Here is a 22,849-nt window from a genome sequence, read left to right as displayed (position 1 = left end):
GCAAATGGGCCGACACAGTAGGTATTGAATAAACACTTGCTGGGTTAATGGGCAAGCAGTTTTTGATTGCTAAGTCAAATTCAAAATCAAAAGAAGAAAAAAAAAACCCGAACCGCTGCTCTTGTCCCCTTGCCCATTTGAGGGCGTCAGCATGGTAACTAGAAAGAGAAGTCTACCACCCATGAAAGTATTCTATCATGCATTCCATATTCAAATGAATACGTTTTTTAAAACCTGTTTTTAGCCACTGTTCTTTTAGGAAACAAGAATGGACACACTTGCAAATAAGCACACTGGCTGACTGGCTTGTAAGCATCTGCACAGCTCCCCAGGTGGGAAGTATCCTGCAAGGACAGAGAGCAACCACATTGTTGTTCGCTGTCAGAAACCACGGCGGGGTGGGGTCTTCTCCACACAGCTGCTGGTAGGTCTCATTTAGAAACACACTTAAAGCAGCTACAGAACTTCTATTTGCATGTTACACCTCATTAACATATCTAAGAATTAAGTTGAGATGATAAAGTATTAATTATTGCAGCATAAAGAAATAACATTTTTACAAGTTACTTCAATAATAGAACTATTTTATTAAACATATGAATGTACTTATTTTGTACAACACGCATTTCTTTCTTTCCTCTGCCCCAGGAAGCGAGCACTCTAGAACCCCATGTTTATAAAAACACACTTTTGGCAGCTATTATGGCAAGGTTAAAAAAAGTGTGATTCTGAAAGTAACAACACATAACCAAAGTGGGGAACAAAAAAAGGCAGAGCTGAGTGGGCCCAGTGCTGCTCATCTTCTCTCAAGAGGAAACAATTTAAGAATAGAAACTCTTGAGCATTATTTAAGCAGTACTGCCCAACTCTCTTGGTAGCACCTCTCTTTCAATTCCATTTATCTTGATGTTGTAACTAATCTGTTACTTCTTTAAGAAATTCTGCTCTTTTTATATCTTTTTCAGTGGCCCATATCCCTTTGAGCTTCAAAAACACAGAAGTCGCTCAGTCGTATCCGACTCTTTGCGACCCCATGGATTGTAGCCCACCAGGCTCCTCGGTCCATGGTATTTTCCAGGCATGAATACTGGAGTGGGTTACCGTTTCCTTCTCCAGGGTATCTTCCTGACCCAGGGATCGAACCTGGGTCTCCCGCATTGTAGGCAGATGCTTTACCATCTGAGCCACCAGGGAAGTCCATCAAAAACACAGAAGAGTAGTAGTAAGTTTCAAAAGGATGTCAGTTGAGATCTTTTATAGATGAAATCTACTTCCTAGAAGTCAACTCGCCAATTATATGCACAGCTAGAGACAAGAGGCTGCAAAAAAAGGTCCAACTGGAAAATATCTCGGGTACCCAATTAGATCCAGTTATTCTGCATCTGTGGATTTAAAATGATCATCATCCACGGTGGAATAGATGTGTCCCTCGTTGCTTAGAAAATCCACAGCTAGCCTAGAAAGAAAAAACACACCCAAATGCAGAAGATAGGAAGCTGCCTTTTAGATACGGCTGAAAATGTAAACTTCCCTCATTTCCCAACATTCTATCTTCTTGTTGTTTTAGTCACTAGGTCATGTCTGACTCTTTTGTGACCCTATGGACTGTAGCCCACCAGGCTCCTCTGTTCATGGGATTTCCCAGGCAAGAATACAGGAGTGGGTTGCCATGCCCTTCTCCAGGGGACGTTCCTGACCCAGGGATCGAACGTGTGTCTCCTGCTTTGGCAGGCGGATTCTTTACCACTGAGTCACCAATTCATAGCCATTTTGCTCATAGAAGGCTCTTGCAGGGAGAAACATCAGTTAAATTGCAAAATTGAGTTAATCCATGGAGACAATGGTTTTAGGGCTGCCTTGGATCCCTCTCCCAGATTGTATAAAGCAAAGAAAGTAGGACCTCACTTAAATACCAGTCTAAACAAGCATCTGAAACTAGGATCTAAAGCTGTCATTTAGCTTGCACATAATGTTTCCTAGTAGAAATAGCTATTAAAAAAAAAATGCTCCTCATCCATCCATGGGCCCTCCAATTTCCCTCTGGGAAATAAAGTTGCAGGAAGGAAAGAAAAGGTCTTCCAGAAATGGTTTTAAGGCCTTCAGGAAGAAATATCAATAACCTCAAATATGCAGATGACACTACCCTTATGGCAGAAAGTGAAGAGGAACTAAAAAGCCTCTTGATAAAAGTGAAAGAGTAGAGTGAAAAAGTTGGCTTAAAGCTCAACATTCAGAAAACTAATAAGATCATGGCATCTGGTCCCATCACGTCATGGGAAACAGATGGGGAAACAGTGGAAACAGTGTCAGACTTTATTTTGGGGGGCTCCAAAATCACTGTAGATGGTGAGTGCAGCCATGAAATTAAAAAACGCTTACTCCTTGGAAGGAAAGTTATGACCAACCTAGATAGCATATTAAAAAGCAGAGACAGTACTTTGCCAACAAAGGGCCATCTAGTCAAGGCTATGGTTTTTCCAGTGATCATGTATGGATGTGAGAGTTGGACTGTGAAGAAGGCTGAGCGCCGAAGAATTGATGCTTTTGAACTGTGGTGTTGGAAAAGACTCTTGAGAGTCCCTTGGACTGCAAGGAGATCCAACCAGTCCATCCTAAAGGAGATCAGTCCTGGGTGTTCATTGGAAGAACTGATGCTGAAGCTGAAACTCCAATACTTTGGTCACCTGACATGGAGAGTTGACTCATTGGAAAAGACCCTAATGCTGGGAAAGACTGAAGGCAGGAGAAGGGGACGACAGAGGATGAGATGGCTGGATGGCATCACTGATTCAATGGGCATGAGTTTGAGTGAACTCGGGGAGCTGATGATGGACAGGGACGGCTGGCATGCTGTGATTCATGGGGTCGCAAAGAGTCGGACACGACTGAGCGACTGAACTGCACTGAACTGGGTCAGTGTCAGTATCATATTTAATAATAGTAACAACTTAGAAAGCACCTACTATTGTGACCACCATTCTGCACCTCATCATAACAGTAACTTTTAAGACAGGAATTATTATCCTCATCTTATAGGACAGGAGATAGAATGAGACATGAGCATTTTTCTCTATTGAGATCTAGAATTTCAACTGATTTATCACAAACACAATACTCTTTGTTTGAACACAATACGAGTTCATTAGAATCACGAAGCTGCTCATCTAACAGGTTATCAGGACAATGATGCTAGAAGAACTGTCTAACGGCTTTAGGTCCAGAGAGTGTGAGGCACTCTCTCCACATTTGGGGCAGTGACACCAATGAGAGTGTACACTTGAGGACCAGGAGCCAGGATCTCATTCCTCTAGACTAGATTCCACAAGAGGTCACGTCAATTTTTGCTCAAAATTACATACTTCACACTTAACTGGACTTACTATTTGTTGAATGAAAAAATCAATGAGGGAAGTGACAAGCAGCACCATCTTTATGAGTCCTTTTTCTATCTTTCCATGACTAAACAACTTCCTTTTAACAGTCAACAGCTGTTCTTTTTTTAACTCACTTCTCATTAAAGGAAACCTTGGTGAGGTGAAATGGGTACAATTCCAGAACCCTAGCTCACAGAAACCAAATACTCACTTGATTGAGGCTACGGACATGTGTTGGAGTTGGTTCTTGAGATCCTGAAAGTTTAATCCTTCAGGTCTTGGGCAAGCCTTGATCAAATTCAGCACCTGAAGATTCAAATCAGAAAGATTTCAGTAACTACTATGAATCAGCTCCCCTATCAAGCAAGAATCTCTTTATAAGAAATGAGTCAGATACTTAGCACCATTAAGAAAGTAACAATTTACAGCTCTGTGTCTTGCAAAATCTGGAGCCACTCCAGTGTTTACCTGGTTCTGGGCCACAGTGAGGCCATTTGCTGGTATGAAGTTATTCCCACTGAAGTTCCCAGCTTCACCCATTCCTGGATTGCTGATAGGTGCTCTCCCTGCTGAAGGCTGAAATTAGAAGTTCACAACAGTAATAAGTTTACCAATTTAAACACAGTTCTTGCTCTTTTAAATATCTTAATAAGTAGTTTACAAAAAACAATTTAAGCAAATTTTTTTTGTTTTTCTGACCACAACGTATGGCTTATTGGATCTTAGTTTTCCAACCAGAGATTGAATCCAGGCCACGGCAGTGAAAGTACTGAATCCTAACCACTGCATCGCCAGGGAATGTCCTAAGCAGAATTTTCCAAATAACAATTGCTTAGACTGGAAAGGACAGCTATTATCTAATGAGTATTTCATAAGATAAAGTCATTCTCTGAAATATATATATCATATCAAACAGAGAAAAAGGTACTTCCTGGCTTACCCTTTTCTTTGCGATGTGAGAGGAACCAGAGGAAAAAAAGCACAAAGAAAATTAATGAGTTCTGCTATAGTGGTATCTATCTTTGGTGCTAAATCATGCAAGCACTTACCAAGCATCAGCTAGGCATTAAGCATTACAAGGAGGGAAAAGAAGACACAATTCTCATCACCCACTTTTTTTTTTAACCAAACTTTTAAAAAACAATAATAGTCACTATTTTCACTTCTCCCCTATTTGGATTCCCCCCAAATATACCCCTGAAACTGTTCCCACCAAATTCACCAATGCTTTTCAACCAACACAGCCAGTAATCCCTTTCAGTCCCTCATATAACACTTGACCTCTCAGAAGCAGACACTGTTGACCACACTCCTCTTGAAATGGACCTATCCCTGGGCTTCCTAGCACCATATTCTTCTAGCTGTCCACTTAATGAACTCTGCCTTCTCAGTATCTCCTCTCAGTCTCCTCGTCTACCTGTCTTTCAGAAGGCTGATAGTTCCCCCAGGATTTCATCCCAGACTTCCTTTGAGACCACAAATCCTTGTCCCCAACCATCAGCTGAAGACCACCACTTAGATGTCCCATGCACTTCAAAATAAAGTTCACTACTTTCCTCCCCAAACTGGCCTACTGGCTATGTATTCCATCTCAGTTAGCAAGCCCAAGCCCAGTCCTGCAGAAGTCAGCCATCTGTGTCTCCAGTCACTCATCTCCCATAGTCTGCACCACACCCTATTAATATGATCTTCAACAGTTCCAGTCCATCCTCATCACCCCTAGTCTCCTGACTAGTGTCTCAGCTGGAAGTCTCTCCTATGTCAACCAACCCTCCTTATTGCTCCAAGTAATAATTTCTGATCACGTCTCTCCTCCACCTAAATGTTTTCAGCTGGCTCCCCCTGCCTGTGAAAATAATATGAAAATTCCTGGACGGTCAAGACCTACCACAATTAGACATCAGAGTCTTTTTTTTTTTAATTCTTGACCACTAGGTTTTAACACAGAGACTTCTGGCTGTTCACACATGCCTCTGACACTTTATTCCATGTCTGGAATGCTCCTCTCGTCATCTGCCTGGGAAACACTCTTCTTATCCTTCAAAGCCCAACTTAATTGCCACTGCCTTCAAGAAGCCGTCCCTGACACCCTCCCAGGCCAGGTTAGTTGTGCTCTTTCTGGTCTCACAGCACTCACTCCATTCCCTCCCACAGCAGCCATCACAGTTTGTCACTTCCCTTCAGCTTTGCAGCGCCTGGTGGGCAGCAGGTGCTCAGTCAATGTTTATTGAACTGAATAAAGATGACAAAAGCTCAAATATGTTAAGTACTCATTACAAGTAAAAGAGCATTGTGGAAGCTCATCAGGGGAACTCCCATCCAGGCAAGAGACTCATTCCTTCAACATTTATCCATTAAATGCCAATGCTTTGAGGTCATAAAAAAAATTAACAACAAAAATCAGTCATGATCCTCTTGTTTTCAAGCTAGATGCCTTCACACTGCTTTCTGGTAAAACAGAAATCTCATGTTATGATAATACTGACATGAACACTATTTTTTCTCTGGATACCTCTGCTGATACGACCTGCTTCATGTATCCCCCCTACCTCCCATGTAAATTTTACGACCTGGTTTAGGCATCATCTCCTCCAGCAGGCCTTTCTTGATGTCTGGGTCAGGATGGCCAACTCCCCTCTGTGGTTCCACGGTGTACTGCACTTGCCACTCATTGCTGCTTCCACTACTTAAGTGATCTGAACCCCACCCCGGCAATGCTTGAGGCAACTCACTGAGAAAGGATTATTTTATTTACTCCTCAATATAACTGTCTATGCTCACAACTTCAACCTATTCTCACTTTAAACCATTTTTATCACAGAACATTTGATACATATGTATATGTTATGAAGCACAGTCATAAAATAAACACCCTAAACTTTCTATCCAATCCCATTCTTTCTAACCCATGTTCCCCCTACCTGTTACTAAAGCCACTCTTTTGGAGATCCATGTTTCCAAATTCAACAGACCCCTCTCATCATCTTACTTGACTTCTGGGCAGCATTCTCCAGTTGAACTCCATCCCGTCCTTAAAATACTCTTTTCAGAATATCCTATGGAATCACATTCCCCAATTTTCTTCCTGTCCAGCTGACAACTTCTTTGACTTTCTCTGGTTCCTGTGCCTCCACACTCCTAAAGGTTAGTGTTTCAGAGCTCAGGTCTCTAATAACTCACTAGTTATCTCCTCTCATCTCTTCTGAAGCTTTAAATACCATCCGCACAATGACTCCCAAAGTGCTTTCTCTAGCCCTGATCCCTCCCTTGAGTCCCAGCCTTATACAGACAACCTTCCACTCCGGTCTCCATTTGGGTGTCTAACTGGCACGTCACATTTGTTAACTCCAAAACAGAATTCTGGATTTTATCCTCAAAACCTGCTAGCTCCATCTAGTTACTCAAGCCCCAAACCTAGGAGTTATATCTGAACCCTCCCTTTTCTTTATATCCTGTTTCTAAACTATCAATAGGTTCTGCAGCTCTATCTTCAAAATAGGTTAGAATCTAACCTCTTCTCCCAGTTCCTACTACCATTCCCCCAAATTACTGCTGTTGCTATTGCTGGAGCCTCAATCTCTCTCCATACAAGAGCTCAAATTAGCTTTTGCAATGGTAAATCACACCCCAATACTCCCTAGTCAAAATCTTCTAAAAGTTTACTATCAGTGAGAAGACAGTAATTCTTACTGCAGCCTACGAAGCCCTACCTCCTCTGGGTCCCACTTCCTTGTCTACATCCCTCTACCATCTTCCTGTCATTTGCTTCACTCCAGACAGTGTGGCTTTTTAATGTTCTCAGATATGCCAAGCTTGTTCCAATCTTGTGGCTTCTCATTTTTTATTTCCTCAGCTTCGAATGTTCTTTTCTCATCTAAAATTATACCATACGTTTTTCTCCATCACTGTCCTGTCCTATTCTGCTTTACTGCAGAGTATCTATTAGTTCAGTTCAGTTGCTCAGTCGTGTCAGACTCCTTGTGACCCCATGAACTGCAGCACGCCAGGCCTCCCTGTCCATCACCAACATCTGGAGTCCACCCAAACCCATAACCATTGTGTCGGTGATGCCATCCAATCATCTCACCCTCTGTCGTCCCCTTCTCCTCCTGCCCTCAATCCTTCCCAGCATCAGGGTTTTTTCCAATGAGTCAACTCTTCACATCAGGTGGCCAGAGTATTGGAGTTTCGGCTTAAACATCACTCCTTCTAATGAACACCCAGGGCTGATCTCCTTTAGGATGGACTGGTTGGATCTCCTTGCTGTCCAAGGGACTCTCAAGAGTCTTCTCCAACACCACAGTTCAAAAGCATCAATTCTTTGGCGCTCAGCTTTCTTCATACTCCAACTCTCACATCCATACACGATTACTGGAAAAACCATAGCCTTGACTAGACGGAGCATTGTTGGCAAAGTAATGTCCCTGCTTTTTAATATACTATCTAGGTTGGTCATAACTTGCTCCAGGGAGCAAGCGTCTTTTAATATCATGGCTGCAATCGCCATCTGCAGTGATTTTGGAGCCCAGAAAAATAAAGTCAGCCACTGTTTCCCCATCTATCTGCCATGATGTGATGGGACTAGATGCCATGATCTTTGTTTTCTGAATGTTGAGCTTTAAGCCAACCTTTTCACTCTCCTGTTTCACTTTCATCAAGAGGCTCTTTAGTTCTTCTTCACTTTCTGCCATAGGGGGTGTCACCTGGATATCTGAGGTTATTGATATTTCTCTTGGCAATCTTGATTCCAGCTTGTACTTCTTCCAGCCCAGCATTTCTCATGATGTACTCTGCATATAACTCAAATAAGCAGGGTGACAATATACAGGCTTGATGTACTCCTTTCCCTATTTGGAACCAGGCTGTTGTTCCATGTCCAGTTCTAACTGTTGCTTCCTGACCTGAATACAGGTTTCTCAAGAGGCAAGTCAGGTGGTCTGGTATTCCCATCTCTTTCAGAATTTTCCACAATTTATTTGTCATCCACACAGTCACAGGCTTTGGCATAGTCAATAAAGCAGAAATAGATGTTTTTCTGGAACTCTCTTGCTTTTTCGATGATGCAGAGGATGTTGGCAATTTGATCTCTGGTTCCTCTGCCTTTTCTAGAACCAGCTTGAACATCTGTAAGTTCACGGTTCACGTATTGCTGAAGCCTGGCTTGGAGAATTTTGAGCATTACTTTACTAGCATGTGAGATGAGTGCAACTGTGCGGTAGTTTGAGCATTCTTTGGCATTGCCTTTCTTTGGGATTGGAATGAAAACTGATCTTTTCCAGTTCTGTGGCCACTGCTGAGTTTTCCCAATTTGCTGGCATATTGAGTGCAGCACTTTCACAGCATCATCTTTTAGGATTTGAAATAGCTCAACTGGAATTCCATCACCTCCACTGGAGTATCTATAACAATATTTATTTTCTTGTTTATGATCCATCTCTCTCAAGAATGTAAGTTTGAGTGCAGACACTTTATCCATCTTGTTCACTGCTGTATTCCTAGGACCTTGAATAATGATTTGCATATGCTATGCTCAATAAATTGAATGAATTTCTCTTTGTATCCTCAGTGCTTAGCAAAGTGCTTGGCAAAGAACAGGATGCAAAAGCAAATCAGTTTTCCAGTCCCTCCTACTGTAACCAGGCCTCCACCTTGCTACCAGAATCATCTAAGGGCATTCTAATACTCAGATCAACAAATCTTTTGTGTGGTCCTAAATGGACTTGTCAAACTAAATTCATACTACAGAAAAAGATGTTGAGAAACTTCAACATGAAACAAGAAGTATAAGTTCAGGACAAAATAATGGTGAATAAATTTTCTCATTTAGCCAGTAGCTTGAAAGGGAAGCAGCAAAATGCTGTCTTAGTTGGGGTTTTTCTCTGAATATGGACTGAAAATCCTGAAGTAAAGAGCTCAGCCTATAATGATGAGTCTACACCTGAAGTCTGTCTGGGCCTCAGCCATTCAAGACAGTGGACAGGTATTATGAGAGGAATATGAGTGTTTCATTTTGAATAAAGTAACATGACAAAGCTCACGGAGAAAATTTTTTGAGGATTGAATGATGCCTGTCTTCTGGCTCGATCTGCAAAATGTTAAGGAAATCAAAGCTTGAGCACAGAAGCAGTTCCTCCAGGGAAGAGAAAAAAACGAAGAGAGTGAAACTGCTCACCTGGCTGTTCGACTTGCTCAGCATCATGTGTGCATTGACTACTTCCAGAATATGTGTGGTGAACTCATTCATATCCTCCAGGGGCATGATCTTAAAGGCTACCAGGCTTTTCTTGTTCTATTAAAATAAATAGAAAAATGTGAACAAAGGGTAAGTACATTCAAGTCAATTTCAGGCCAAAACAGCATGGCTCTTTTCTTGGTTACAGTATTTTATTAAACGAGGAAAGTGTGCTATATATTGAAAAATTTCAACTCAAAGTTAATTCAAATATAGTCAATGAAATATAGTCAAAAAAACAAAACTAGCTCAGAGATGTTCAATGATTTTCCCAATGTTAAACAGTCTAGTCTCTAAATCCAGTGTTTGCCCTTCCACATCTAATGAATGCCATAGCTGGCAACTGTAGGCTGAGATCTTATTCTTTCTCTACTTCCTGTTTTAAACTGAAAAAACTCATCATTTCCTTCTGAAGAAGAAAATAATGAAATAACTTCAATATAATTCCCATTAAACATAGAGACTTAGTTAAGTCTTAAGTATCCCAAATGTAGGCATGACTCCAGAAACTGCTTCATGCAAATACATTTTAACTGTTGTTGTTTTTTTCTGACTTTACCTGGAAAGATCTCAGATGACCAGCCACTTTCACATATGTTTCTGGAGGGACCACAGTGTTTTCACCACTGGCATCCTAACAGAAAAAACACAAACACACACTTAGGTTTTAGTGATGTTGGTGAAAGCCTCTTTAAAATTTCTAATTTATGTAGAGAAAGTTACAAAGTAAGAGCTAAAGGATCCTAATGTAGCACTAACTAGTTTTCCCTGCCTTTTAGAATTTAATATTTTTAAAAGTAAAATCAGAAATTAGGATAATATCTCTAAAAGTAAGTTCCAGTTCCAAGTTTTACATCATGCATATCAAAAAGAAACAACAAACCCAGCAAACAATTATGGCACTTTCATGCAGTGCTCTTAGGCACACAACTTTCTAGTAGACATACTTCTCAGTACAGCAACTCTACTTTTAGAAATTTAAGAAAAGTACTGAGACATGTAATCAAGATTTAGCTTTAAGAGTAGTCATCTCAGCAATTCTGAATACTACTAAAACATTTAAAGTGAAGTGAAGTCGCTCAGTTGTGTCCGACTCTTAGCGACCCCATGGACTGCAGCCTTCCAGGCTCCTCTGTCCATGGGAATTTCCAGGCAAGAGGACTGGAGTGGGATGCCAAAGCAACCTAAATATCCAACAGAAAGTATACATTCATATAATGGGATACTTTACACTGCTACAAAGGATAAACGGAGAATTCTATTTATTGTCTGTGAATATCAGTTGTGACTCATGGAAAAAAGCTTATTTCCCATGAGGGGAAACATATATGTCAAAATATTAACAAAAGTTAACTGGGATAATTATAAATGATTTTAATATTTCTTTGTGGGTTTTCTAGACTATGTACCTATTATTTATAAGAAAAACATATAAACTGACTCAAAATTCTTTTCTGTTTATAGGATGTGTGTGTGTGTCCTAAATTGCTTCAACTGTGTCCAATTCCTTGTGACCCTATGGACTATGGCCCACCAGGCTTGTCTGTCCACGGGATCCTCCAGGCAAGAATACTGCAGTGGGCTGCCATGCCCTCCTGAGGGGATCTTCCCCACCCAGGGATCAAGCCCACATCTCTTATGTCTCCTGGTAGGGGAGTTCTTTACTACTAGTGCCATCTGGGAAGCCCACTTAAGAGAATGTTGCTGCTGCTGCTGCTAAGTCGCTTCACTCGTGTCCGACTCTGTGCGACCCCATAGACGGCAGCCCACCAGGCTCCCCCGTCCCTGGGATTCTCTAGGCAAGAACACTGGAGTGGGTTGCCATTTCCTTCTCCAATGCATAAAAGTGAAAAGTGAAAGTGAAGTCGCCCAGTTGTGTTCAACTCTTAGCAACCCCATGGACTGAGCCCACCAGGATCCTCCGTCCATGGGATTTTCCAGGCAAGAGTACTGGAGTGGGGTGCTATTGCCTTCTCCGACTTAGAGAATACATGAGTATAAAAAGCTAGAATAGAAAATCTGGATGTTTAAAAATAAAAAGCATTCCAATTCCCATCACCTGGAGGTTATCAACTATTTGCATTTCATTCTATTACTTTACACAGCTGAATCTATACCACAGATAAAACTCTGTATTCCCACAAAGAACATTTTAAAACCACTTGGAAAAAGTAAAGCTGGATCTATACTTCATCAAAATTTATAAAGGCTTAGTCATATATAGAAATATAAAAAGAAACCACCGGAATTATAGAAGGAAACACAAACAATTAAAAAACAGTAATTTGAAACAAGGAAAAGCTTTTCAAAGTCAGTAGACAAACTAGAGAAATAATATGCTAAGAGATTACTACTTTTCAGGTTCTTACAAACAAAAGTAAACGCTCCTAGGGAATCAAAGCACTTAGACAACTAAAAAATCTTCCCATAAATTAACATTTTGTTGTTGTTCAGACGTGTCTGACTGTTGGTGACACCACAGACTGCAGCATACCAGGACTCCCTATCCTTCACTATCTCTCAGTTTGCTCAAACTAATGTCCATTGAGTTGGTGATGCCATCCAATCATCTTGTCCTGTCGTCTCCTTCTACTCCTGCCTCAGTCTTTCCTAGCATCAGGGTCTTTTCTAATGAGTCGGCTCTTCCCATCAGGTAGCCAAAGTACTGGAGTTTCAGTTTTAGCATCAGTCTTTCCAATGATTATTCAGGGTTGATATCCTTTAGGATTGACTGGTTTGATCTCTTTGCCATCCAAGGGACTCTCAAGAGTCTTACCCAACACAGTTCAAAAGCATCAATTCTTTGGCACTCAGCTTTCTTTATGGTCCAACTCTCACATCCATACATGACTACTGGAAAAAACATAGCTTTGACTGGATGGACCTTTGCCAGCAAAAGTAATGTCTGTTTTTTAATTCGCTGTCTAGATTTGTCATAGCGTCTTTTAATTTCAAGGCTGCAGTCACCATCTGCAGTGATTTTGCAGCCCAAGAAAATAAAGTCTCTCATGTGTCCACTGTGTCCCCATCTATTTGCCATGAAGTGATGAGACCAGATGCCATGGTCTTAAGTTTTCTGAATGTTGAGTTTTAAGCCAGCTTTTTCACTTTCCTCTTTCACCTTCATCAAGAGACTCTAATTCTTCTTTGCTTTCTGCCATAGATGTGGTGTCATCTGCATATATAAGGTTATTGATATTTCTCCCAGCAATCTTGATTCCACCTTGTGCTTCATCCCACCCAGCATTTCTCATGATGTACTTGGCATATAAATATGCAGGGTGACAGTATACAGTCTTGACATATTCCTTTCCCAATTTGGAACAAGTCCGCTGCTCCATGTCTGGTTCTAACTGTTGCTTCTTGACCTGCATACAGGTTGTGCAGGAGGCAGGTAAGGTGGTCTGGTATTCCCACCTCTCTAAGAATTTTCCACAGTTTGTTGTGATCCATACAGTCAAAGACTTTAGCATAGTCAATGAAATATAAGTGAAGTGAAGTCGCTCAGTTGTGTCCGACTCTTTGCGACCCCATGGACTACATGTAGCCTACCAGGCTCCTCTGTCCATGGGATTTTCCTGGCAATAGTACTGGAGTACATTGCCATTTCCTTCTCCAGGGGATCTTCCCGACCCACAATGAAACATAAGTAGATGTTTTTCTGTAATTCTCTTGTTTTTTCTATGATCCAATGGATGTTGGCAATTTGATCTCTGGTTCCTCTGCCTTTTCTAAAACCAGCTTGAACATCTGGGAGTTTTCAGTTCACGTACTCTTGAAGCCTAGCTTGGAGAATTTTGAGCATTACTTTGCTAGCATGTGAGATGAATGCAACTGTGCAGTAGTTTGAACATTATTTGGCATTGCCCTTCTTTGGGACTGGAATGAAAACTGACCTTTTCCAGTTCTGTGGCTGAGTTTTCCAAATTTGCTGGCACACTGAGTGCAGCACTTTCACAGCATTATCTTTTAGGATTTGAAACAGCTCAGCTGGAATTCCATCACCTCCACTAGCTTTGTTAGTAGTAATGCTTCTTAAGGACCACGTTACTTCACATTCCAGGATGTCTGGCTCTAGGAGAGTGATCATATCATCGTGGTTATCTGGGTCATGAAGATCTTTTTTGTGTAGTTCTCCTGTGTATTCTTGCCGTCTCTGATTAATATCTTCTGCTTCTATTAGGTCCATACAGTTTCCTTCATTTATTGTGCCCATCTTTGCATCTCTAATCGCCCATCTTGGTATCTCTAATTTTCTTGAAGAAATCTCTAGTTGTTCCCATTTTGTTGTTTTCCTTTATTTCTTTGCATTGTTCACTTAGAGGCTTTCTAATCTCTCCTTCCTATCCTTTAGAACTCTGCATTCAGATGGGTATCTTTCCTTTTCTCCTTTGCCTTTTGAATCTCTTCTTTTCTCAGCTATTCTTACAAATAGCCTCCCCAGAAAACCATTTTGCCTTTTGCATTTCTTCTTCTTGGGGATGGTTATGATCATCGACTTCTGTACAATGTCATGAACCTCCATCCAGAGATTTTCAGGCACTATATCAGATCCAATCCCTTGAATCTATTTGTCACTTCCACTGTATAATCATAAGGGATGTGATTTAGATCATACCTGAATGGCCTAATGGTTTTCCCTACTTTCTTCAATTTAAGTCTCAATACGGCAATAGGGAGTTCATGATCTGAGCCACAGTCAGTTCCCAGTCTTGTTTAAATGTAGTTTAAAAAAATTCAATCTCACTAAAGCCAAATTACATATAAAAAATAACATTCTCAATGACAAGATTGTATTTTTTAAACTATCATACAAAAACTTAAGAAGTCATAAAACCTATGGTTAGGGTGTGGGGAACTAACTGGGCATTCTCACACACTAATTTAAATTAAAAAATGTACAATCGTAAGTGGAAGAACAACCAAAAAAGAAAGTATTTTAAAATCTATATTTCCTCCAGAAAGCCTAGTTTAATTCATCTTAAAGAGATTATCTCACAATCATGAAGAGATGTACACACAGATGCTCACTGGGGCATATTCTATAATAACAAATCCAAATGTTCCCTGATTGGGTCTAGAAGCAAGGGATGATGTATCCTTATGATGGAACAGGTGGTCACAAGAAATGGGAGCGTTCCGAGTGAAAAGGGCAGATTATGAAGCAGCTGCATATCATATTATCCTTTATGTAAAACTGTAGGCATCCCCCTCATTAAATGTATAAATATGCAGAGAGAAATGTCTAAAAGGGTATTTATCAAAATGTACTGCAACAGTAATCATCTTTGAGATGTGGGATTTCAGGTAATCTTTAAATGCTCACTTATTATAAAAGTAAGCACCATACATTTTGCATGAGTATGTAGTATTAGGCATCCCTAGTAATTACCTCCCCACTTGATGGCAGGGACTGTGTGGTTACATTCTTCGTCTACCTGGAATCAAGCAGTCTAGTTCAGAATTCCAATTATAATGGTTTCAATTGGTATTCCAATTATAACTGTTCAATAAACTCTCCTATATTTTTCTGAGGTGCAAAAAATAAAGAACGCATAACTATCAAGTTAACTCTTCACAGATGACTGTGGTTTTTGAAGTGAAAATAGCATACAAAGTATTATCCAAATTTTCTAAAATGAATGCACTTTAAAACCATTAAAAAAAGAAGCAGCTGGCAATTTCCTGGAGGTCCAGTGGTTAGGACTTCATGCTTCCACTGCAGGAGGCACAGCTTGATTTCTGGTCAGGGAACAAAGACCCCAAAAGCTGCACAGTGCAGAAAAAACAAAAACCAAGAGACCTTCTGCCCAACTAAAAAATAAAAGGGTAACAAGCATATATTTTCTTTCGGTCTATTTTCTCCATGTTTATACATATACTCATATACATGGTGCTTTGCAAAAATGGGGCCACATCACGCATACTATCTTTAACAACCTCTTTTCTCTCAACATTTATGGTAAACACTTCTTTGTGACAATACATGTATTTCTACATCATTTGCAGTATTTTAAAAATATACCATGGTTTAATGAATAATATCCTATTGCTAACATCGAGACTCCTTTTAGTTTTCCATTATGATAAATGTGATGATCAACAATTTTACAACTGAATCTTTGCACACATCTTTATCTCCTTAATGTAAATTTCCAGCAATGGACTGCTAGATCAACATTTCTGTGATGGGATCTTGATTATCGGCTGATTTTTGAGAAAGATTATACTCATAACATCAAGGTAGGGTGGTATCCGCTTTCCCAGACAAACACTGACAAACCATTCCCCAAATTAAGTGCCTCCTGCTCTCAATAGAAGCAGACGTTGCCATTCTTTTTTGTTGTTGTTGATTTAGTAAGTTAAAAATGGTATCTCAATGTTTAGTAAACCTGCTTTTCTTATTGTTGTTGCAATTTGTATTTCACCTATTATGAATTACTTGTGCATTTCTTGTTTTCCTAAGGTGCAGTTTTTTCTTCCTTTGTAAGAACTTTCATTAATTAAAAATTCAAAATGTTTGTAATGTTACAAAAAATTTTCCCACTCATTTGAATAATATTTACTCAGGGCCCACTATGTAACTGGCATTATTCTAGGTGCTGGGGATACGATGCCAACATGAAAAAATCTTTGTACTCACAAAGTACATTCTAGTATGTCCTGTTACTTGCCCTTTAACTTTGTTTATAGTATTTGGGGAAGTTTCAAAGATTTTAAATTTTTATGAAAATAAATGTACTGGCCTTTCATGTTAGAGTTTCTGTATTTCACATCTTGCTTGTTTTATTTTTATAAGACCCACCTTTAAAAAGTAAAACTAAACAAGTTCGACATCTCCAAAGTCCCAAAGTAACCCCACCCTGATTCCAAAACAACTACTTACATCTGTGTCAACCCACTGGCGAACATCCATGGGTGCAGCTGTCATGTCATCTATCTTGTAAACAATGTTGGTTGCAGCCTTCTCTGCATTTCTGATAATCCCCACAATAGTGACCTAGACCAGAAGGGAAAAAAGTTAAGTTTTCTTGAAAACCAAAGTAACATTTACATATTTTTAAATGATGTTAGTTTTATTTCATTCTTCATGTTAAGTGACTCTTGCACTCTTCCATACCTGTGAAATCTCAACATTTCCAATTCTGAATACTTCATCAACCAGAGTAGCAGAAAGCAGCTGAGATATGGTACACGGTACAATGTGCTGAGCTCGAGCTCTCTGAAAAAAGTATTCATAAATTCAATCAAGAAAATAATTAACCACTGTTCATTTAGCACCTGCTATGTGCCAAGCACTATACATATAACACTGAATCTTCAATATGATCTTATCTCTACTTCATACAGAAAACCAAGATTATATAGTTAACAAATGACATGCTTGAGATTTCAAACCCAGGTTTGTCTGACTCCAAAGTTCCTGAAGAATGGATAAGTCTGTGCTGCACTAGAGATCACCAAAATGAGTAGGCCAGATCATGGATAGCATAAGGACCTGCTTCTGGAACAGACTTTTAAGAAGAAACTCCACCTTTAGGATGAAGGCAAGCTGGAGCTGGATTTTCATCACTGATGAGATGGGTATTGGAAAGGGTCTGAGAAATGGTCAGCAGAGAGAGAACTCTGGAGTTGTTCTAAGTCTCATGATAAATGACAATAGAAATTTAGACATATAGCTTTAGCATAGATGTTCTGACAATCAAACACGAGTATGGGGGAAATGGGATAAAGGCTTGGTCACACTGGACATCCTAAAGGAAAGGGACAAGAGGCAATGGGCAGAAGAGGACAGACACCCAACTCACATCCAGAAGCAACCTAGCAACAGTGTAAACTCTTATTTTGCCTACCTCTGGTCAGAGGACATAAAGATGAGTATAATGGAATAGGATTTGCCCTCAACATACTCTTAACTTAACAAAAAAAAAAAGAAAAAAAAAACATACTCTTAACTTAGGGGAGGTACAAATGTAAGCAACAATCTTGATTTTTGTACACTACAGAATGAGAAACTCTATGTGGAATCTCAGAAAAATTTATTGGAAATTTCAAGAAGAGGGAGCATTTAGGGTGGACCTTGAAGCACAAAAATTTTGATGGTGAAAAAACAGTGGGTAAGGAACATGTATTATAGACTGAGAGCAAATATGCACTTTCATAGACTCTTAGGAAGGACTATGTACAAGACAGAAAAAGCATGGTGCCTTAAAGATGAGGGTTCTTCCTGTTGGAAATCAATAAGATGTAAACCCAGTAACTGTTCTATATGTAAAACTGATTTAAAAATCAAAGCTTAACTCTGAAGGTCCATGATACTAGCGATATTTCACTTTACTGAAGCATAATTTTGAATGGTGAGTACTGCCAGGATAGTAGAAAGTAAGCCCAGCCAACTACCAGCACATATGCCACACAGGTGGCAGCCAAGCTTGAGGGTAAAGATTATAGCTCCACCACTCAGGAGTAGTGTGCCCTTGATCACATTTCTCTACTCATCTGTTTACCTCTGTTTCCTCGTCTACAAAACAAGGAATGATAAAATCACTAAAAATCAAATGGGAAGTAAATATATGGTGAAGTACCTAGACTATCTGGCACACTATAAACACTCAAGAAATATCAGCAATTATTAGGCCAGTTATTATTGTTCCTCACTCTTTCTATCTGCAGTAGCCTTTAATAAGGATGTAAAGGAACCAACTATGTTTTCCAATTTTATGGTATTGGTAAATGAACTTATACGCTATATTAATATTTATACATTTAAAATCTGTTGAGGTTCTATTTTCACTTATCACACTTGAGATTTTCATTGTATCTTCAGCAGAAGAAAACTAACAGCCACTATGGTAAGAGCAGCAAGAACATGGCTTTGGAGCCAGACAGTCCTATAAACCTGTGTTCAAACCCTCACTCCACAGCCCTGGACACACTGCCACCTATTCTGTAAAATGAGGATATCAACCTGTGGAGTTGTAAACGAAACATATACTCTATATAAAACTGCTAATACCAATCTCTATATATCGTCCTATGTATTCAATAAAAATTATTATTCCTCAGGTAAAAACCGTATATATGAGTAATTATTGAGGTGTTAGTAATACCTTCCGGAGAAGGCAATGGCACCCCACTCCAGTACTCTTGCCTGGAAAATCCCATGGACGGAGGAGCCTGGAAGGCTGCAGTCCCTGGGGTCGCTGAGGGTCAGACACAACCGAGCAACTGCACTTTCACTTTTTACTTTCATGCACTGGAGAAGGAAATGGCAACCCATTCGTGTTCTTGCCTGGAGAATCCCAAGGACGGGGGAGCCTGGTGGGCTGCCGTCTATGGGGTCGCACCGAGTCAGACACAACTGAAGCGATTTAGCAGCAGCAGCAGCAACATTCTCTAAGTGGGCAGCAGTAATACCTTCAAATTCACCTCAAATCACAGAGGATTCTTGTGTTTTGTTAGTCAGTCAGTCAGTCGTGTCCAACTCTGTGACCCCACGGACTGTAGCTCACCAGACTTCTCAGTCCATGGAATTCCCCAGGCAAGAATACTGGGGTGGGTAGTCATTCTTTCCTCCGGGGGATCTTCCCAGCCCTGGTCCCCCGCACTGCAGGCAGATTCTTCACCATGTGAACCACCTGCGAAGCCCTCTTGTGTTTGAACGTGCACCTATTATGTACCAGGAACTAATCACAAAGAGTTCCTGGTTTGTTCCAAAGAGTCTCAGAGAAAGCGCAAGCACAAGTATGTTTAATTTTGAAAAAAAAAAAAAAAAAAAAGTATTTTTTAGTTGACTATGAATCACTGGCTACTCTGACAGTATTGTAAAAAAAACCCAAAAAACAAAAATACCCCACCATTTTAAAAGGCAAAACATGATCAATTTTGGAAATTTCACATGAATTGATCAAACATAACAGGTTTATAATCAATAGGAAACGTTTTAGACAGTGTTAACCTAATTTAGTATGGAGAAGACACTGGATTTAAACACAAAAAACCTGGGTTTGAGACTCCAGCTTACATCCATCACTTTTCTGAGAAGTGTCTTAATACACAGCCCCAGTCAGGTGGAGATTCTGAGATAAAAATTCTAACAGCTGGAAATGAAGAAAAATATTAAGCTTAAGAAGAAAAGATGAGAACCAATGGTCTATCTTTCATTTTTTCCTTTACAGCCTCAAAGAAGACAAATTTAAACGACTTGGAGTTCCCTCTGGTCTTCCTGGGAAAAAGAAAGATATAATAGACAGAAGTCGCTCACGAGATTTTGGATTTGTGCAGCATCATATGTGCACTGTCTTACTAGCTATGCGAGTTCAGGTGTCCCTTAATCACCTTGAGCCTATGTTGTGCAATGGAGTAAATAATAAGTCTCTTACAGGATTATATAAAATAATCATATGAAAAATATAAAGCCAATGCCCAAATGTATGGGAATTATCAATGAATTCTTTCCTACTGATACACACCTGTGAATCAACAGCTCAGGTAAAAGCTTATCAACCTGAACAAAAAACATAGAACCGACTAATACTGAATCTTAACACCAAATTCTATATTTTTAAAAAGATGAAATCAACAGCAGCTATTAAATGCAAACTTATTTCTGAAAGAGTGAATAACAAGCATTTGGGTAGCTTTTTACAGATCACTTTCCTATATATTATTTTATTTATCAAGTCTCAGAACCACCCTGTGACACAAGTCATACTAGTACTATTATCTGATGAGAAAAATCAAGAGCCACCAAAACTAAGGATGTAAGTTGCTTCACTAAACACACCAACAGTTAAAAGGCAAAGTTGATTCTGGACACTGTATTCTGGCTCCAAAACTCAAGTTTTCAGTGATACTCTCTGGGACCATTTATTGAAAGCAATTCTGGGATAGGCATAATTATATTATTATAATATTAAGTCTCACACCAACTTTGTATTATTAATCCCATTTAGCAAGTGCAAAATGGGCTCCCAATTTTAAGAAATTTGTCCAACGATACTCTACAAGGAGTGGCAGAGGAACGGTTCAACATGTAATATATCCACTAGACTTCAAGCTCTTTCCTCTGCATTAGAGCACCTCATTCGTCCGACTCTTTGCAACCCCATGGATTATACAGAATAGTCCATGAACTATACAGTCCATAGAATTCTCCAGGCCAGAATACTGGAGTGGGTAGCCTTTCCCTTCTCCAGGGGATCTTCCCAACCCAGGGATCAAACCCAGGTCTCCCACATGGCAGGCGGATTCTTTACCAGCTGACCCACCAGGTAAGCCCAAGAACACTGGAGTAGGTAGCCTATCCCTTCTCCAGCGGATCTTCCAGACCCAGGAATCAAACCGGGTCTCCTGCATTGCAGGCAGATTCTTTACCAACTGAGCTATCAGGGAAGCACCTCATTGCGGCTTCCCTAGAGGCTCAGCTGATAAAGAATCAGCCTGCAGTGTGGAGACCTGGGTTCGATCCTTGGGTTGGGAAGATCCCCTGGATAAGGGAAAGGCTACCCACTCCAGTATTCCGGCCTGGAGAATTCCAAGGACTGTATACACCATGGAGTCGCAAGAAGTCGGACAGGACAGATCAACTTTCACTTTCACTTTTCAGGTTACCTCATTACATTTCATTGAAAACTGACTTTCAGTACATGAAGAACGCAAACTAGGCTATACAAACAAGTTTTTTTCCCACAAGACTGACTCATTAGTTCTACTGGTAAATTTCAAAATAAAGCCAAGTTAACAGTGGATGCAAAATTAGGGAAAACATCACTTTTCAATACTAACAGCATTCAATTATAAAATTCGATAATAACTGACAATTACAGCTCAGGTTTAACACCCTTCCTTCGTCTCATAAATTTTCTCTCACAGATGAGTTAAGAGCTTCAGGAAAGGATAACATAAAACGAAGTACGCTTTCAACCTACCGATTTCTTTTCGGCCTGGGAAGCTGTCGGAGATCCAAAGCCCCCAGGGGACTGTGTGTAGCCGCCGGTTCCCCCGAAAGAGGAGGTGCTATAGCTTTCAAATCCACCTGGTTTTAAACAACGCTATAAACATCTGTGCTGCCCTCCAAGCCTCTGAAAAACCCACCGGACCCCCACCCCAGACTTCGCTCTAACCACTCTCAGCGTCTCCCTAACCGTCCCTCGCCCCATCCCACCACCCCCGGCCCCCACGTCCCCTCAGCCGGCCCCCAGCTCCTGCCGGATCCTCGCCGCCACAGGCCTCGCCCACCCCGCTCCTTGCTAAATCTTTCCTGCGATTCTCATCACGCGCCCCACTCATCATACTATTCCACATCTTCGACACGATTCCCTCAGAGAGTTCCAGGAGGTTCCCGCTGTAGGGTTCGCCGAACCCCCTCAAGACCCCGGCCGCTCCTGCTGCGCTGTATCTGCTTTTCGCTGGCGCCACAAACTCCTTCCCGCGAAGGACAGAGCCAATCAGCAACAAGAACGCTTCGGCCTTCAGCCAATCAGTGCTCACGAATCTACGCCTTTTCCTGTCTTCTCGGGCCAAACTCTTGAAAACTCGCACTCTGACCCCGTGAGGCCCAGAAGCCCCGGCGGCCATCATTAAAAAGGGCAAAACAAACTGCGCAAGCGAAAGTAAGGCTGAGAACCACTGAGATAGGACGATGTCTCAAGGAAATAACCAATCAAGATGATACTTCCGCATCTCAGACCGTGTAATCCCACCCGCGTCAAGTGAGTGACACCTTACATCACTTCCTTTGTACGGCCTCCTTCTCTCCCGCCAAACTCTCACTAATCAAAAGAAGCCCCAGTTTAAAGCGTTATGATATAATTCCTGCTTCTGCGTCTCCGTCTGGTGATCGCGCTTCATTTGCGCATCCGGGAAAGTCACAGTACTAGTTTCACGGTACCTAGTAGGGTTGCGTATCCTTTTCCATAAAGTGTTAGTAACTCAGTGGTGTCCGACTCTACGGCCCCATGGACCGTAGCCTGCCAGGCTCCTCTGTCCATGGAATTCTTAAGGCCAGATTACTGGAGTCGGGATTCTTTCCCTTCTCCAGGGGATCTTCCCAACCCAGGAGTCGAACCGGGGTCTCCTGCACTGCAGGCGGATCCTTTACCAGAGCTGCTAGGGAAGACCTTTCCATAAAGAGCCAAGTTCATTTCTTATTGCTATCTCCTCGTCCTTACTTTCCCTAGTGAGGCTGTGAGAAAATTACACTTTCCCAGAATGGCAAAAAATATGAGAATGACATTCCCCC

General features: G+C 40.8%; 1 protein-coding gene across 1 annotated transcript; it reads right to left on the bottom strand.

Annotated features, from left to right (window-relative positions):
• Positions 1 to 567: 567 nt before the first annotated feature.
• Positions 568 to 22,057, bottom strand: RPA2 (replication protein A2). The gene is made up of 9 exons (XM_052661560.1): positions 21,903 to 22,057; positions 21,537 to 21,643; positions 16,727 to 16,828; positions 16,493 to 16,606; positions 10,166 to 10,240; positions 9,547 to 9,663; positions 3,843 to 3,950; positions 3,586 to 3,680; positions 568 to 1,456 (listed from the first exon to the last, which is right to left on the bottom strand). The coding sequence occupies exons 1-9, from the start codon at positions 21,910 to 21,912 to the stop codon at positions 1,372 to 1,374; spliced, it is 813 nt and encodes a 270-aa protein (XP_052517520.1). The 5' UTR covers positions 21,913 to 22,057; the 3' UTR covers positions 568 to 1,371.
• Positions 22,058 to 22,849: the final 792 nt, after the last annotated feature.

This window comes from Budorcas taxicolor, chromosome 2, assembly GCF_023091745.1.
Source record: "Budorcas taxicolor isolate Tak-1 chromosome 2, Takin1.1, whole genome shotgun sequence".
Lineage (NCBI taxonomy): Eukaryota > Metazoa > Chordata > Mammalia > Artiodactyla > Bovidae > Budorcas > Budorcas taxicolor.
Note: the sequence above shows the minus strand (reverse complement) of the source record. Positions and strands in the feature narration are given on the sequence as shown.